The sequence below is a fragment of the Trachemys scripta genome, chromosome 22, assembly GCF_013100865.1.
Source record: "Trachemys scripta elegans isolate TJP31775 chromosome 22, CAS_Tse_1.0, whole genome shotgun sequence".
Lineage (NCBI taxonomy): Eukaryota > Metazoa > Chordata > Testudines > Emydidae > Trachemys > Trachemys scripta.
The window spans coordinates 15,530,422-15,541,759 of NC_048319.1; the positions used below are offsets into that span (position 1 = coordinate 15,530,422).

At 41.0% G+C, this 11,338-nt stretch overlaps 1 protein-coding gene across 2 annotated transcripts in view; it reads left to right on the forward strand.

Moving 5' to 3' along the window:
• The window catches only part of SPPL2B (signal peptide peptidase like 2B), a 99,082-nt gene extending 89,156 nt beyond the window's left edge, over positions 1-9,926 (forward strand). The window contains exons 14-15 of one of the 2 annotated variants that reach the window (XM_034755333.1): positions 3,905-4,065; positions 6,866-9,926. In XM_034755333.1, the coding sequence (XP_034611224.1) occupies positions 3,905-4,065; positions 6,866-7,180 (476 nt within the window). In that variant the 3' untranslated portion in view covers positions 7,181-9,926. Of the gene's footprint in view, positions 1-3,904; positions 4,133-6,865 lie in introns of both variants that reach the window. The other variant, XM_034755334.1, reaches the window with a different exon arrangement.
• Positions 9,927-11,338: the final 1,412 nt, after the last annotated feature.

Consider the following 11,338-nt stretch of genomic DNA (forward strand, 5'->3'; position numbering starts at 1 on the left):
TTCTACACGAAGTTCCTCTGGATGACATCTGTAAAGCAGCCACTTGGACTTCTGAACACACATTTGTTAAGCATTATGCCCTTACTCAAGGCCCTCACTCTGATGCACGATTAGGCAGAGCTGTATTATCTACTGCATTCCTACCGAATCCGAAGTCCCTACCTCCTTGAGACACACTGCTTTTAAGTCACCTGGAGTGGAGCACCCACAGGGATATCTCTCTCTCGAAGAGGTGGTTACTCACCCTGTGCAGTAACTGAGGCGCCACGGCAGCGCTGTGAAGCGCAAGTGTAGTCGCGCTGCCAGTGCTGCGAGAGAGCTCTCGCAGCGCTGTATGTACTCCACCTCTCCGAGGGGAGTAGCTTGCAGCGCTGCGCTTGCTGTGCTCGGGGGGGGGGGGGCGTTTTCACACCCCTGAGCGCAGCAAGTTGCAGCGCTGTACAGCGCCAGTGTAGCCAAGGCCTGAGGTTCTTAGAGATGAGTGTCCCTGTGGGTGCTCCACTACCCAACCTCCTCTCCTCTACTTTGGAGTTGGGTAGCCTCCATTGTAGAGAAGGAACTGAGGAGACAGGTCGTGCACACGTACTATTAAGGTACACTCAGAGTGCGGGGGCAGGCTCTGCACATGCATGACCAGTACGAGTACTGCTGTAAAAATATCTGAGCGAAGGCTCAGGGATGCACCAACACCTGGAGTGGAGCACCCACAGGGACACTCGAAGAACGTCAGTTACTGCACAGGGTGAGTAACCTCCTCTTGTGGACAAATTGGAAAGAGTCTAGAGGAGAGCAACAAAAATGATAAATGTTAAAAAACTGGGCATGTTTAGTCTTGAGAAAAGAAGAGTGAGGGGGGACCTGATAAGTCTTCCAATATGTTAAGGGCTATTATAAAGAGGACATTGATCAATTGTTCTCCATTTCCACTGAAGGTAGGATATGAAGTAATTGGCTTAATTTGCAGCAAAGGAAATTTAGGTTAGACACTGGTGACAACTTTTTAACTATAAGGATAGTTTAGTTCTGGAGGAGGCTTCCAAGGGAGATTGTGGAGTCCCCATCATTGGAAGCTTTTAAAAACAAGTTGGACAAAAACTTGTCAGGGATGGCCTAGGTCTGCTTGGTCCTGCCACAAAGCAGGGGGCTGGACTTGATGACTTCCCAAGGTCCCTTCCAGCCCTACATTTTTATGATTCTATATGAAGTATATGGAGTCTGTAAAATCTACAAATCATATTAGAGGGAGTTAAGGATTACTGCAGCCTATGGTCAGACTTCCAACTCTGCAGACTCCCTAAAGGAAATTCTTAAGCCAGCGAGAGCTTAAGCTATTTCCAGTTGAAGGCTCCAAAACGCTTTAGGAAAAACTACTGTAGGGATTCCTACAAGAGTTGCTAGCTCCAAAGGGACTCCTAAGATGACTTGAGCTACCTTGCTGCTGCATTACCATTCACAGGTTTGGGGTGTTTAAATGTAATCTTTAAATTTGAATTTCTTGACCAAAGCTACACTTATTCTGCTGTGGTATTCTCTTAAATCAGCCTTGCAAAATAGACATGAAATGTACTAGCCTAGATACGGAATTACTTGCATACCCTTTGCCATAACAACTGGATAAACAATATATTGCCTCCCAACAGTAAAATACTTGCCTTGTATGGGTAGAATTTTGCATGGCTGCTTTAAGTTATAAATTAGCATTTATAACCTTAACTTCAAGTGATTGAAGCTTTTTGTCTAGCTATTTTATTTATCTTCCTGCATGAGAAATAAGCCCACAAACTTGCACCTTGCAAGCTTTTAAAGGTCTTTTGAATTTGTTAATATTTTCTGCAAATATATAAATGTTTCAATGAGTAGTAACATTCTAACGGCAGGCACTCACCCCTTGAGCACTTTCTGCTGTTATGTGTGGTATTGTAGACCTTTTCCCACTCCTTGCACCCTCTGTAGGTTCAGGTATCACGGGGTAGCCGTGTTAGTCTGTATCTACAAAAACAACAAGGAGTCTGGTGGCACCTTAAAGCCTCTGTAGGTTGTCAACATCGCTTGGCGGGTCTTCAGTGCCTTGGCCCTCCAGCAGGTTCACACAATCAAAACGAACCCATTCTGGAGTAGCAAAAGTCCAAAAACTATCTGCCCTCCCCAGAGGTGAAAGTAAGCTGGTCCGGTCTGGTACGGCATACCGGCAAGAGCCAGTAGGCAGGCCTGGAGGACCCATCTTCACTGTTCCTTTCCTAGAGCAGGGTATAGTAGGATCCAGGGGCCTCCAGCAAGAGGCCACAGAGGGCCTGGTATGCCCCATCACAAACATAACTAGGTATCTGTTTAATGATGTTGCAGTGATGCCCAAGAACGTGAGTGAAAAGCCAAGCACTTCCAAATCACCAAGAAGTGCTGGTTATAGTGATCAGGCAGTATTTATTTGTTTTAATTAAAATATTGTATGGTTCAAATACAAGGCCTTTTTTGCCTTTTTTTTTTTTTTTTTTAACTCAAGTGATTTAATTAAAAGTTTCATTGATTTATTTTGCCTTTGTAAAATTGTTCTACCACAAATACTGCACAATTGTCCTGTTTCACTGAAAGACAACATCTCATAGTCTAGCACAGGGGTGAGAGAACTTTTTGGCCCGAGGGCCACATCTGGGTATGGAAATTGTATGGCAGGCTCATGAAATTGGGGGTTGGGGTGCAGGATGGGGGTAAGGGCTCCGGCTGGGGGTGCGGGCTCTGGGGTGGGGCTGGGGATGAGGGGTTGGGAATGCAGAAGGGTGCTCCAAGCTGGGACAGAGGGGTTCGGAGAGTGGGAGGGGGATCAGGGCCGGGGCAGGGGGTTGGGGCGTGGACGGAGGTCAGGGGTGCAGTCTTCGGGCGGCACTTACTTGAAGCAGCTCCTAGAAACAGCGGCATGTTCCCCTTAGAATCATAGAATCATAGAATATCAGAGTTGGAAGGGACCTCAAGAGGTCATCTAGTCCAACCCCCTGCTCAAAGCAGGACCAATTCCCAGCTAAATCATCCCAGCCAGGGCTTTGTCAAGCCGGGCCTTAAAAACCTCCAAGGAAGGAGACTCCACCACCTCCCTAGGTAACGCATTCCAGTGTTTCACCACCCTCCTAGTGAAATAGTTTTTCCTGATATCCAACCTGGACCTCCCCCACTGCAACTTGAGACCATTGCTCCTTGTTCTGTCATCTGCCACCACTGAGAACAGCCGAGCTCCATCCTCTTTGGAACCCCCCTTCAGGTAGTTGAAGGCTGCTATCAAATCCCCCCTCATTCTTCTCTTCTGGAGACTAAACAATCCCAGTTCTCTCAGCCTCTCCTCATAAGTCATGTGCTCCAGATCCCTAATCATTTTTGTTGCTCCTACGTGGAGGTGTGGCTAGGCAGTTCTGCGTGCTGCCCCGTCCGCAGGCGCCACCCCTGCAGCTCCCATTGGCTGTGAACGGCAGCCAATGGGAGCTGCGGGGGCAGTGCTTGGGGCGGGGGCAGCGTGCGGAGCCCCCTGGCTGCCCCTACCCATAGGAGCCAGAGGAGGAACATGCCACGGCTTCTGGAAGCCCCACAGCGGAGCAGGGCACGTCCCTGACCCCACTCGTCAGCAGGAACTCAAGGGCCTGATGAAAACATCTGAAGGGCCGGATGCGGCCCCTGAGCCGTAGTTTGGCCACCCCAGTCTAGCAGATAATCTTTCCATGTTTAGCAAAGAGTAATCCTGAACAAATGTTGGACACAGAGTGGTGGTATTTAGGGAAGTCTGCAAAGCACTATAAAAGCAGCTTCATACTACTAACTGAAGGAAGCTATCATTAGAATGTTTTTCTAGATAATTGTGCTACCATTCTTGACCAGAGCTATATCTGAATTATTTTCTTGTGTTATTTTTATCTCCTTTTAGCATATGGCATTGGCCTTCTGGTGACTTTTGTAGCCTTGGCATTGATGCAGATGGGTCAGCCTGCTCTGCTCTACTTGGTGCCCTGTACTCTTATCACTAGCTTTGCTGTGGCTCTTTGGCGTAAGGAGCTTGCAATGTTCTGGACGGGCAGCGGCTTTGCGGTGAATACCAGTTTGATATGAGTGTCTTCAAGAAATACTAATATTATAAATCCTAAATAGAATTAAAGTTGAGTAAAATATTGTAGTACTATCCAACAATACAAAGAACTTGATATTTTGCATTCATTTAATGTTCATGTTTTGGTCCTAAAGAGTCTTTTCAGGCTTTAGCAATTGTATAACATGAGCCTTAGAATTTTCTACTTTAATGTTTGTAGCCACTAAAACTAACCAGTATAAAATAGATCAGTCCTTACCTGTCCACCCTGACCCTGCTCTAAGTCTTGGTATTTGTGACAAATAGCTTTATTGTATATTTTATTAATTATAACTTCATCAGGTGACTTCCATGAATATGAAGAATTGTAAGGATCTTTTTGCAGGTTAACAGAGGTAGGGAGTTAATTTAGGCTCTTAAATTGTCACCTTTAGGCTAATTTGTTAAATTCTTTGTTGCAAGTTAAATGCATCCATTATGAAGGGAGTAGGTACCTCATAGTAAGGGATAATTCATTGAGCAGATATTTAATATAAGGGTAAAGATGCAGCAAATCAATTCAAGATCCTGCAGAAAGAGACTAGATTTTTCATAGGGTGTCCCACAAGCTTCTGAAACGTCCTGGTTTTTCACTTAAGTCAAAACACTTGTGGATTTGTATTTGTTTTTGTTTTAGAACTATTATTTTTTTTGGTTCAAAATGTATTTCCGTACAGAGTATAATTTATTGTGTGTTCACCAGGAAACACTGCCCAGTGGAATGAGAGTTCAGTGTGATAAACAGTATTTGGAGTGAAGAGACAAGTCCAGTATCAAAGCAGTTCTTTTGCTATGAGTGAATGTTAGTCAATTGATCGGTTTCATGATAAATTCAGGCCTTGTCTATACTACAAAGGGTTTGCCAATATAACTATATCAGCATAACTATACTGGCAAACCCACCTAGTGGAGACATAGCTTATACTGACAGGAGTTCTTTTGCTGATATAGCTTATACCAGTTCCCTGATTGAACTGAGCTATCTGTATAACTGTGTCTGCACTTGGACTTCTGCCAGCATAGCTATGGATTGTGATTTTTTTTTACATATGCCCAGCTGGCATAGTTATACTGGCAACATTTGGAAGTGTACACCCAGGCCTCGCTCAGAACACTAAGTTACTATGAAAAATCCTCCCCTCGGAGGATTATACTCTGTACGGAATTGCAACTATTGGGTCAGAAGCTGGAAGTAATAACACCAGCACACTTTAAAAAACAAACACTTTAGTCCTAATGATTATTTTCATGGCCCCAGAATGTTTCTGCAAAAGTCTCTCTATATTTAAAAAAAAAAAAGTCACCTTATTCTGTAGGCAGTTCAAGGTATGAGAATGGGGAGAAAATGAATAACCATAAAGATACATTGTGGAATGAAAAAGGGTCTCTTCCTTTGTTTAAATCCTGCTGATACTCACAATTTGTATTTAGTATCTATATCCCTTTGATAGCCAAACTTTTCATATCTGAAGGCCACATTGGAAACTTGTTGGGAGCAAAAATGCAGCTGATTTGTGTAAAAGAAAGCCATCACTAACATCCTTAGAAAGGGGTGCAGCCCATTGCAGATCAGTGCAACGTGGGTGTTCAGATGAAGATAGTTTGTTAGAATCTGTATCCTCTACGTTGAGGTTAATGATAGCTATAGACTGGGCTTTGCCCATCTCTGGTCTACACAAATGCCAGGCACAGAGCTAATAGGCAGGTTGAGTTTGAGTTGATAATGCATAGGAAGCTTGACCTTTAAGTTTGAAGAAGCTTGTTGGAATTAAATGTACAAGTCAAATGGCAATTCAGGTAGGAAGAGCATATATAGCAATGATAGACAAGGGCTGAAAGGAGGAGAGGTCACTTTCTATTTAAGAGAACATACTACAGGAACCAGACGAGCCCTCATGATGCAAATGGAAAAAATGAAACACAGTGGAGAAAACCAATAGACCATCTTACAGGTAGTCTGTTAAAGACACCTAATCATGGGGAAGACCAGAGCAAATCACTGGTAAAGTATTTAAAACAAATAGCTACTGCTATCCAGATTTTTGGGACATTATCTGTATTGAATGTGTATCCCTTAAATTTGATTACTCTCCAGTAGAAAGGAAAAGTCAGAGATAGGACCTAATGGGTAGAGCTTGGGGCAGGGGTTTAATTTCTCATCTCGGTACTTAACATATCTTACACTTCAGTTCCTCAACTGTAAAATGAGAATAAAATGTTGTAGGGGAATTGTGAAGCTTAATTAATGTTAAAATACTTTGAGATCTGGTGAACTGTGCCAGAAAAGTGCCAGCTGTTATTTATTATTAGTGAGGATGGGAAGCAACTATCACCACGGCAGGTAAACAGGAAGAGAGCTGAGAGTGCTTCCCATATCAGTCAGAGATAATGAGCCTATAGGCTTTAAACATTTAATTAGATTAATTAGAGAACATTCTCCCACTGTGTTTGTTACTCAGTGGGACCTGCCCAGAGAATAGATGTGCAAATCTTTCAACAATTAGGGATGATTTGAATTAACTGCAGTTGCGCAGCAAGTAATCCTTCTCCTTTCAATGTGCTTCAGTTCATATTTTTGAACTCCTTCACCAAAAGGCCATTGTGTAATTGCTGTTGGCCATTCAGTATAATGATTGGTCTCCTGTAAAAACTAGCTGGTTTTGAGAAATTATGGTTTAAGTTGCTCTTAGTAGCAATAGTAGCTCTTGTTACTCACTTCACATCATCCTAAAAATGATTTTTATTTTTTTTATTTTCTTACAGAAAGACCTACCTCATCCTCCCTTGGTTCTGGCTCCTGTCAGCTACCCCAACCCCCCCAAAGATACGAATGCACCAGCATCTCAACAAGAAGCAGAACAACAAATGACCAACCCCACGCTCCATGCAGATGATCGAAATAACCCTTCCCTGTGTGCAGAGGAGCTGCCTAACTTGAATACCAAGGAGCTGACCAATCCCAGCATGCGAGCAGAACAGCCACAAATTTCCATCCCACAAATAGAACAACAAACCAGTCAGAACAAGGATGACCCTGAAAGCAAGAGCCTAACAGTAGAAAAGAACCAGCTGGATTAGATGATGAAATAGGAAATCCTTTTCCCCCCTGCCCGTTCCCGTCCCCATCTCCAAACCTCCCCACATAAAATCAGAAAACCAGTATGTAGACTGGTTCAGTAGTGTTCACATTCATTGAGGAACCTCACTGGGAATCTGATTATCAAATGCAAGGATATTCTGCCTTTGACTTCAGATACAGCTATACATTTCAAACAGCTTTCTGAAATATGGTGCTTTACAAAAATTCTGATGTATGAATTTCAGTGATCATTTTATTAGTTGGATGCCTTTTCTCTTTCCTATTTCATTATACTAGGGTAATAGTAAGAATTTTTATTTATACAGTACTCTGGGCTTGTGTGGCTGTTGTACTGCTTTAGTATGGTGTAGATTAATGTGGAGGAAAAGCATCGGACAAGTCTGCTACAATGCTAAGCGGGGAGAAATACTGTCGTTTTATAGATTTTCCCTCCTTGATACTTTTCAATTTCTGCTTGTAAAAGGCATTGATGCAAGTGAATGGTTTAGTATAAATTGACACTCAAGAAATGTTGAGAACTGGTTAAATTAACAGCCTTCTGCAAGGATTTGTTTTCCATGGTGCATTAAATGCATCTCTTTCCTCAACATTTTTTTTTCCCACTTCCAGGTGCCTGGGTTGGATGATATTCTAGATTAAAAGGCAGAATGCATGGATCTCCAGTAAGCACTGTAAGCACTCCTATGAATTCTAGGATCTGTCTTTGAAATAAAATGTTCACTGAGTGGACCTTGCAGAATAATACGCAGTAGACAAGCTTACTCGAAGTATCTTTGATGTTTTGTTTGGTTTTTAAAAGCACCCCACATCCTTATTTACCAGATAAATCAGATCATAAATAGTAACATTCTGCACAACTTAGTGATCTGGCAGAATGGTCTGCAGGAGACTTTAAGGACTGACTTTGATTTAGGAAGTTCAGCAGGTTTCTTTGAATCTCTACTTACTATTATTTTTATGAATATAGCTTTGATTTCTATGGGTTTGTCTACATTACAAATATTTTGCTGGTATTGCTATACCAGTATAGCTATGTTGACAAAAACCTCTAGTGTAAATGCAGGATATGCACACAGAAGGGTTTTTTCAGTTGGCATAGTAACACCACCTCCCCAAATTATGTTAGCTATGCTGACTGAAGCACTCGTCTGTTGTCATAGTTGCATGTACACTTGGGGTTTATAGCAGCGTCGACTGCAGGGAGGGGGTTCTTACCCTTGGTCAACATAGCTGTGCTGAGAAAACTTTATAGTGCAGACTTGGCCTATTGCTGAAGAAAAGTCTGAAGTTCTCTTCAAAGGAGAGCATGTGGTGCAGCTGTTCATGGTTTGCAACCTCTTTATAACTGGTCAGCTGCCACAAGTCAGGTTTTGTTTTTGTCCTGTGAGTGTTCAAAGTGTGACCTGCAAGGTTTTAGAGTGAGGCCATAGCCACCTTCACTCGTGCTAGAACTGCGGAATAGATGCCCTTCCATGCAATGGGAGAGCTGCATCTCCACAACCAAGTTTAGGGAGACTACAGTCTATTCAGCTTTAACAATATTAGGGGCAATTGCACTTCATAAATTGCCAGTGCAGCTTTTCAGTATCCAAAACGTGGGCATCTCTTGTGCAACCTGAGTCGTTTCTTTGCACACCTGTTGCACATGCAGAGGGGCAAAGTAGTCAGATTAACTTTTGTTAATTATAAATATTATGTAGAATCTATTCTGTTTAAGAATTTACTGATCAAAGCCATTTGATTTATTTCTAAGACATGCACATTCTTTATTTTAATTATAAACATTCCAATCCATTCAAAAAAACCTTGCATTTTAAATGCAATTAACAAGGTTTTCAGGAACCTGTTAATATCCTGGAAATAGAATATAATCTCCAACTCAATGAGGAGGGCCATCCCTCTGCCACTCAATAAATACAGTTCTTCTGAGAGAAGAATTATTGCAAGACATATAGTGTGACACCTTTAAGAGTATAGTCTCAATGGACCCAAAAAAATGTATTAATATTAAGCTCCAGTTGGCCTTTTGGATCAAGTTTTGAAAGGCTTTCAGTTGGCAGCTGTAGGTGATGATTGTTTCTGTTTTCCTTCCTTTAAGTAGGCCTTCTGAAAGTTTATGCTGTGTCTTTTAGACTGTAACTGCTTTCCCTCTACTGTTTCATGTTAAGTGGACAATATTCGTTTTCCAGAATATTAGAGGCTTTCTGTAAAACTACACTATGGGTTCAGAAGTTTACCATCTTCTGCCTAAGCCTTGATGACCTTAACTGGGCTCTGTCTGCCAAGTTGACTCATTTCTGGCTGAAATGATGGTGAGTTTCTTGAAAGGTTTGAGTCCTAAAGTCTGTAGTGTGTTCAGATTTGTTTTTCAAATTAACTGAATGCAACATGTTTTGAACAGTACTAAAGAGATTTTACCTATTTTATTTCCTCTTCTCCTTTCTGAGCAGTGTTGCTTTTGCTGAGGGTAAGCTGAACCAGCTTTTAGTCATGCAGAGTGACAGAGATGCTTGTGTTGGACACTTCAGCCAGCTGGATGATGCCTTAATTTAAGCCATTTTATAAATATGTATATTAAACATTTATTAAAAAAAACTGTTTAAATAATAAACTTGACAGACAAATGCCAGGAAATTCAAAGTTGAGGCTGATGTGTCATGACATTTGAATTTCCTTTTGCCTTGATTCTCTTTCAACCATAACATTAAACATAATTTTTATATATCTAATATTCAACCTGTTTTATTTGGTGATAAAGTATTAAGTTTTATCAAACTTCCTGAAACATACATTTCTTTTCATTTGCTGTGGTGTTGCTTCCAGAGGTGAAACAGAGGTCTGATGGGAGAACGTAGACCATCATGTTGCCTGTAATTAAATTGAAAAGAAAGTTATAATGCTCTGAATTCTAACTTCTAGTAAGCATTTTAAAGTCACTTTTATTGTGTAGTCTTCTTGGCTAATCTGTTTAGGAGAGATAAGTTGCCTTTGCTTTTGTGAATTATCCCAACAAATATGTGCACGTTTCACCTCCTGTAAAGACATGTAAGGAAATGGATCTGTTTAGCACACTAATGCAATACCTCTGGTTAAAATAGGTGATTTGGAGATGCTTTGACCATTACAGTACTGTTTAAATCAGGTGACCCTGATTGTTCTCTGTGGCTGAGACTATCTGGGCTCTGTCTCTGTGCAGAGCAGTAACACTCTCCATCATGATGAACCAGTTTGTTTTAAATGTTTCATTATAAGGTTACATTTTTCTATTTTATTTTTTTTAAAGCTTCCTTGATTGGTTTTAATATTGTAAAACTCAATATTGCATTGAAAAGAGCTAACAATATTTTCATAAGTTTCATTTATAATTTGATAGCAAACTTGTCAGTCCAATGCCAAATTATTGTTGAAATGCACATTTTAAAAGTAATGCTGAAGCATTTAATATTTACATCCTTCAGTATCTGGTTAACTGAAAATTAATTTGCTATAATAATCAGAGGATAAAGAATTTACTTCCACAAATTTGTGTGTGTTCAGTCACAAGTACTTGTTTTAGTGACATACATTTTTCCTGTTTCATACTCCTTTAGAATCTCTACAACAGTGGGAGAGGGGAACTAGGTTTATTTTGGCTCAGGTATCATAAAATTCTAATTAGCACACCAAATCCTGTCTTCAGTTCCACCTGTCTGTCCTGTTGAAGACAGAGGGGTTGCACAGATGGAACAGAGGACAGAATCTGGCCTGCAGAATTTTGAATAGAGGTGGTACATGAGTCAGAAACACTCAGAACACTATTTTAAATTATACTTCTCTTTCTTTAGTCATATTGCACATGAAGAGTATTTTTAAGTGCAATCCATTACAGCATGAGAAAACTTATACTGCTTTTTAAGATAACAACAGTGAAAGATAAGACAACTCCACAAGATGTAGAAATTAAACCCCTGAACCACTTATCATTGACTGAAGGTGAACTTGTAATCTAATCAATCAATGAAGTTCCTAGAAAAAAGGAGGGGGGGAAATCAGCAGCATGCATTCAGTTTTTTTTCTGCATCTTTTCCTGTAGAAGATTGCCAGTTTACTCCATTGTTTTTATCCTTTTTTTGTATTAACCATCTCTGATCTGGTTA